The sequence below is a fragment of the Mytilus edulis genome, chromosome 9 (assembly GCF_963676685.1).
Source record: "Mytilus edulis chromosome 9, xbMytEdul2.2, whole genome shotgun sequence".
Lineage (NCBI taxonomy): Eukaryota > Metazoa > Mollusca > Bivalvia > Mytilida > Mytilidae > Mytilus > Mytilus edulis.
In genome coordinates this window covers 35,565,108-35,572,949 of record NC_092352.1, presented here as the reverse complement: position 1 = coordinate 35,572,949, position 7,842 = coordinate 35,565,108, and the positions used below count along the sequence as shown (strand labels likewise).

The window sequence follows — 7,842 nt, the reverse complement described above, 5'->3', positions numbered from 1 at the left end:
CTTTAATAACTAACTGGCGAAGAGTACTTTTAGTCCAAGATTAACTTATTTACCGATGATGAAGTATAGGATCTCTGACAAACAAATGACATGCACTTTTTAAGGTACGTATTTACTCCAGTTAACCGATGAACAATTACAACTCAATTAGAACAACAAATAACTAGAAGAATACCAAACTTGTGATAACAGACAGTCAGGTGTTGAAACAACTAGGATTTGACTACGTATGTCAAATACAACAGCTGGTTATACAATGAGGTACATGTATTGTACTTGATCTTCTTTTTTTACACTTATTTTGCTTTGTAAAACCATTTTTATGAAACACCTATCACCAAATATATCGGATAAGGTTCCATTTATAAACTAAACAATTACATATTTAAGATAAGTGTAGTTTAAACCGTTTATTCAATTACCCATAATGCAATGGTACATATCCTTATATATAAGGTATTTCATTTATACTTTACGAAGAAATAAACATTGTCACACCACAACACAAACATGCCATCCGTTTTGTCAAATCATGTCCTCCTTGGTTCAAATGTTTACAGTATATTGCATATAACAAACAAACAACAATAAAAAAACGATTAAAGCATGTGACATATTGATAAATTAAATTGGAAATGAACATTTGCTTGCAAAAGTAACCTTATCATGGTACATCTTGTATCTTACAATTTAACATTCTTACTTAAAATAATCTGAGACCCTACCCCCCAAAAAACAGACTATATTTGATTGATTAATATATGAAATACGCTTGAATTGTAGCATCTGTGTAAGATGTAATCTTTAAAAAGTGAACACGTAACAGGGTTAAACAAAGTTTTGATCGGTTTTGATAATACCTTCATTATTCATGAACTAATCATTTAGTATCATTATGATATTGCATAATTTTTTTAATATAAAACAGGTACTACCGCGTTTGAATTAGTTACAGTATAATATAATGGTGTTATTCTATCATAGATTGCAAAAAAATAGTTTCAGATGAAAATGAAGATCACTTTGAAATAAGAATGATAGTATATCAAACAGTTACCACAGCGTTGTTATTAATTTAAGTATAATATTATGTTGTTGTTCTTTCACAATTCGCCATTAAACCAATCAAGATCTGCATTTTGGTTCTGCTTAAACAAGGCAAACATGTTGTATTAAATTAAAAAAGTAACTTTCAGATGCCAATGACACACGAGCCTGTCAAACATCGGTAAATATAATGTTGTCGACAACGGGACATGTAACAAGTAATACAGAAATACCAAGCGTCCATCCGTGCTCTCTTGTGTAAAGGAGGGGCGAAAGATACAAAAGGTACAGATATGACGAATGCCACTAGTAGATCAGGACGATTTAGAGGAAACTTAAATGAACAAACGTATATTAAAAACGAAATAGCTAGTTTATCTTGTCGGAGACATGAGAACATTATATCGTTTCGAGAAGTTCTTGTGAAAAGTGAAGAAGTGAATATTTTAATGGAATATGCGGACGGAGGAAATCTTGAAGATTTAATTTCTGAACATAAAACTTTATGTAAAACATTGATTGTTGATATTTTCATTCAAATCTTAAAAGCTGTAGATTTTTGTCATAAGAATTACATTGCACATAAAGACATTACCCCCAGTAATGTATTGCTATTAAGAAACAGGACAATTAAATTGGCAGATGTTGGTATTTCTATGAAATACATGTCCTCAGCTGGGCAACCATTGCTGTGCGATGATTTTCTTGGAAATAAACTATATTGTGCCCCAGAAGTTATTCGTGGGATTGTTCACGATGTCATATTAGCGGACCTATCGAATCTTTGTGTTCTTCCTTAATACATTATATTTACCAAAGTACCATTTAGTGGAAACGACGAAGAAATTCTAGTCCAGAAACACACAATAGGAAATACTGTAACAACATCACAATGTATTGACTTATTTCAATGCACGTTACTTGATTTCTTAAAAATTATTCCTTGTGACAGAACATGTGTGTCAAAAGTATTACATTCCTGGAACAATGCACTGAATGAATCTGTTTTATGTTGATATTTTATGTTGAAAAATGTGCATTAAGAGTTGAATAAATGGCATAATATTAGAAATGTATTTATACTTTTGATCGAATATAACGTATGTAATCATATATAACGTATTCGTATCTTATTACTTTTAAACATTATATTCGTTGCAAGTTTTTATCATGATATGTCTTTAATTATAATAATGTAAATGGCTACTATCCGTTATCCTACACCGAATTTTATTTTATTGGAGGGCCAAACCGTTGAAGGAAGTACATTTTGTAAGAAGCACAAACAATCCTCATCTTTCTTTTTTTGGAATAACTCATTATAGTTGTCGCCTTATCAAAATGACCGATTTGGATAAATACTATAAGTAATCATTTCTTGGTTTTTGTCACCAATTTTTCTATTGGAAACAATGAAAAAGTAAATACAGCTAAGCAGTTAGAAGCAATGCCAATTTTGAATAGACATTCATTAATTATTTATTATACGTGTACTTTGGAAACTGCAAAACAATCTTGCCACATTTGGAGGCAGTGATCTTGATGAACCAAATCTGACACTTAGATATCTGATATATTTTTTCTTAAAAGCAAATCTCGATGAACAATATTGTTACCTTTAAAAAAAATATATGCATCATATAGTTCAACGACATGACGTTATACATAGAGACTAATACATGGCCTTTTCCATATCGGCCCGGGTATCATCCCTGGACTCATATCAGCACCTCGACTTCGTCTCGGGCTGATATGGGGGTCTCGGGATACCCGGGCCGATATGGAAAAGGCCATGCATTAATCTCTATGTATAATCTTTTAGGGCTTCAAATATCAAAGCAATGTAATCCTCCCATATGTTACTCCAAAGAAAAGCAAAGACATCATCTTAAAGAATTCATTCCCAATGAGAGATGAGAGAATTCTAGAGTTAATCTTTCAAAAGCGTTGAAAAGGATGTTTGAAACTAAGGAAATAATCGTCTTAAATTTATAACACTACCAAAAAAATACTAAATTAAAATTTCATGTTTTAGTTTTTGATCTTTTTTAAACATGTTCTTCTGATATTGTACACTTTTCGGACGCTCTTACCTCACATTGCACGTATTCCGTCTAAAATAAAAACAATACTAGATCGTCACATTTGCTGAATCAAACATTTGTCCTACCCTTCAACGTTATTTTAACGCAAAGAACTAATTAGTTTTGATTTTATTTTTTGTATCTTTCGCCTTTGTGATTTTGTCTCATTTTAGGAATTTTACATACACTATTTCCAATGCATTAGATTAATTGGGCAACCGGGCTGTATCAGGAATTAGAGTTTGCTAGTCGAGTGAATCCTTTTCTGGGAACACGACTGAAAACACAATAAATTATATAAGGATGCATATAATTTGAATACTTTGCAGATCAAGTGTTTCAGAAGTACAAGATTTCCATCTTTACTATGCAGTCACATTGATATGCTAATTTATTACCTGATAAATTATACGTGATGTATAGAACGAATCAATTACAACCCTACCATATGTATATGATTTGAAGGGTAATACAGCAGCCGATATTAATGAGCACGAAAGAATCTTAATAAATGAATCAACAATTATTTGAACGCTTGGTAGAGTTCGTGTTGCTCAGTCTTTACTTTTCTATGTTGTATTTTTCGGAAAATATTTTACTTGGTTTTGAATTAATGTTTTGCTGTAGCGTTGTCGGTTTGTTTGACTTTTGTGTTTGAATGTCCCTTTGGTATCTTTCGGCTGTCTTCTATCAATTCCTTGTACGAAATTTATATTCGCTAAAAAGATTAGATAAAACAAAGAAATAAAAGATGTTTGAGCATATTTTTGAAAAAAAATGACCAAATGTTTTGTTTTAATTATAGAGGACAAAAGAACGCCTTTTCATTATGGGAAAATAGAATAATCACTCTACATTGTTGCGATTATTCTATTTTCCCATAATAAAAAGGTGTTCTTTTGTCCTCTATAATTTAAACAAAACATTTGGTAATTTGTTTTCCCAAAAATATGCTAATATTTAAATAAATATATTAAATATCGTCTTAGCACAGCACCGTTATAAATATTTTAACTGTTAAAACTTGTGTTAACGCGTCTGGCATAACAAATACTTAGCCTTGTATCTTTCATGAGTTTCTTTTAACTTGGTTCCAGCTGGAAGCGTCTCCCATTTTAAGAAAACACATTATCCCTAAAAAGATAACATGCTTTTATTGAAAATACATTTTCTGCTGAGTTCCTTCGTTATTTAAATTGTCTTTAACTTCGACATAAGATAAAGGGAAGTATGGGCTATGCATCAATAAAACAACAACCCAAATGAGAAAACAAAACAAACATATTGTGCCCTACACAGACGCTCGAAATCAAACGTTTATCTAGATGACTGATGTAGGAAGGTTTGTATATTAATACTGAAAATGCACGTCAGTTCTCCATTTTGAAATATAAAAAACCGGATATATCTCTTTTCATTATTGGGAAACAAATTGCCAAAGTCTACCAACCATTATTTATGGTTTTTATATAACAAAACCAGGATTGCGTGCTAAAAAGAAATCAAGGTAAAAAATGACAAACGTATTTAAAATAATTGTGAAACACAAGACTGAGGTTAAAGTTCATAATTTCCTAATTCTGTTTGACATATTGAACTGACTGATCTTTGAATTCTTTAAAAAAATTACAGTGGATTCATTTATTTTCGTGGGTACCAATTTTCTTGAATTAAACAAACTTACATTTTCGTGGACATTTAATTTCGTTGTTCTGCCAAAGTCTACATACAAGCCAATGCAAAACTTGTTATTCGTTAAACATTTAAATTCGTGGTTCACCTGTACTAACGAAATCCACGAAAATTGGTATCCAACGAAAAATAATGAATCAACAGTACTGTATTTGTATTCTGTCATTAGCTTGATATCCATGTATTCAGAGAGAACGAAAGAACACAATGGATATCAAACTCATCATTCAAAAGCAAACTGCCAGTGTTATTGCAAAAAATAAATTTAGTATAAAAACCAAAAGTAGAAAACTAAAGGCTTCACAATATATTCCACTAAAAAACTGGGGGAATATAAATTGCCCCAGATTGATAAACATATCCTGCTCAACAGGTATTTTCTAAATGTTCGTGTGTGAGCGTTCGTGATGAAGGTAGATTCAGGAAGGGCTTCGAACGCACAACATGAATTAAGTGTTCCTGTTTATTACCTTCATGATTTAATTTTGAGACACAGAACTTACAAAAGATTGTCTATAGAATAGGATACACCGAATGCATTCTACCATTATTTCGTTTTCATAAAAGAAAGACAATATTAGTTTTAGAGTTAGATTGGTAGCTAGAGTAGAACTTTGATTCGAGTGTCAGCGATGAGTCATTTGCAGAAAAATGCACGTCTCTCGTGCAAATGTATACGCTTGAAATTTTTGATGAGTCTTTTTATCATTATTTCGTTTTTATCTTATATGTTAAGACAAATTTTTGATGTGTCTTTTTATCATTATTTTGTTTCTATCTTATATGTTAAGACAAATTTTGTATGAGTCTTTTTATCATTATTTCGTTTCTATCTTATAAAGACAATATAATTTTTAAGGTAAGTAGGTAGCTAGGGTAGAATTGTGATTCGAACATCAACGAGTCTTTTGTAGACAGACATTCGTCTAACGTGCATAGTATACTGTGGATTCATTATTATTCGTTGGATACAAATGTTCGTGTATTTCGTGGGTACAGGTGAACCACGAAACTAAATGTTCAACGAATAACAAAGTTTCTATATGCTTGTAAGCAGACTTCGTTTAAACCACGAACATGCGAGTTTTCCATATTCCGCGAAAATTGGTACCCACGAAAATAAATGAATCCACAGTATGCCTGAAATTTTAGAATGATTTTTAAAATAAATCAATATTTTATGGAGGTAATATACATTTTCTGCCCTAATTAAAATAAACAAATCTGACAAAAAATAACACTTGCCACAACAATCCTTTTCGTGTGACCTTCATGTGAATAATGAAAAATAGTAATATTAAGATGTGTCAATGGTTTATTTGACCTTTTTTTTTCTCGAGCATGATCACCGATTAGTCTTTTGAAGACGCAACGCGCGTTTGGTGTACAACATAGTTATCCTTGTTACTGTGATGAGTTAATTTACAAGATTAAACATAAGTCTGCAATTATATAGTTCAATGTCCTGTGTTTATAATTAATTTCCAATAACATGTTTCAAACAACAAAGGCGATGTCAAATTCTGACTATTACGTAAGATCAATGTAAACAGGTTATATATGTGTGAAATAGTTAGTACAACTGAATAATAGTACTTTGATGATTAGTCCAGGAAATCATTAATAGGCATTAAAACACAGTAATTCTAGGTATTTCATTTACTTTTCAATCACAGGTATGGTCCTTTCAAACTCCTATCGAGTGTGAGTTCTCCTGCTAGAAAGTGGTATTGCATCAAGGTTTAAATGACTAATCCTTATTAACCTTCACGCCACATCTTCTTCATTTTTAGAGAGTGTTGAAGTTTCTCGCATGGTTTATATAGCAGACGTTGACGAAATTAAAATATAAATGTCCATTTCCTCCAATTAAGTGCAAAGTTTAATAATCGCATCATATATACAACTAAAAAGTGAAAACAAATTAAGCTCCAAAGAAAACAAATATTTTACAGATTTACATTATTTATCTTACCAGAACTATTTGGAAAACAGATTGAATTGCGTCAAGTCAATAAACACAGTTACATTGTTACGTTTTTGCTATTGTATATCTTTGAAACGTACATTTAAGAAAATGGCACGCAGTTATTTTACCAATTGTGCCCCTCTTCTTGCCGACTTGTTTCTTTGACGTCATCAGACATGGTCGCCTTTTTCAGGACATCATTATAGGAAATTCAGGAGAAATCAAGAAAAGTTAACGTTATTATCAAGTTCCGACCAATCATTTGCTGAGAACAGATATTTCACAAGGGATGATACTAATATTCTAGTTTTTTCTTTGCACCCAATCAAAATAAGATCAAATTACATAGGTAAATGTAGATTATAATTGAAAGGTGCAAAAAGGTATTAATATTACGTTAAGAAATGAAGGGTGAATAAGTTTCTACATCGAAAGCCGACACAGACTGAATTTGTATTATATGACCCTATTGTAAAGGTTGTAATGATGAAGTCAACTTCGCAACTGTGAACTTTCCATTTTTTGTACACCATTCTAGTAGTGCCTGTAAATGGAGTATGTATATTACAGTTGATATTATATGCTATGGCTTGCATTTCCTATCATAAATTTCCTGATAGATGGTTGCTGCTCATCATTCGGTTAAACCAAGAGTTCCGAGTGGTGAACTTTAAATCATATCTTCGAAAATTTGTAGGACGATATCACGAGTTGGTTGACTGTTCTGGAATATACATCTGTTTGACAGATGATGTTAGATTTGTTCTACTTGTTGTAACTACAATTCCATCCCTTTTCCACGAGCATTACCTTCAAAATAAGACGTATTACGGGATTTGTTTTGATATGAGCAAAACGATTAACGACACATGCTAAACAGTGTCTGCTTACCCTTTCAGAGCGCCCGAGGTCATCCTCGTATTTTGGTGGGATTTGTGTTGCTCAATCTTCAGTTTTCTATGCTGTGATTCCCATTCTGTTATTTTTTATATTTTTTTTATACCCCCGCTGTAAACAAAAATGGGGGAATACTCTGTTCTACCTCTGTCT

General features: G+C 31.8%; 1 protein-coding gene across 1 annotated transcript; it reads left to right on the top strand.

Annotated features, from left to right (window-relative positions):
- The first annotated feature begins 1,340 nt into the window (after nucleotides 1-1,340).
- On the top strand, nucleotides 1,341-1,847 carry LOC139489938 (uncharacterized). Its single transcript, XM_071276785.1, has one exon. It carries the CDS (start codon nucleotides 1,341-1,343, stop codon nucleotides 1,845-1,847), a length of 507 nt encoding a protein of 168 aa, XP_071132886.1.
- Nucleotides 1,848-7,842: the final 5,995 nt, after the last annotated feature.

Bases quoted from the DNA above. Each gene is read 5' to 3' on its own strand.
- LOC139489938 (XM_071276785.1), top strand. From the start codon at position 1,341: ATGACGAATGCCACTAGTAGATCAGGACGATTTAGAGGAAACTTAAAT.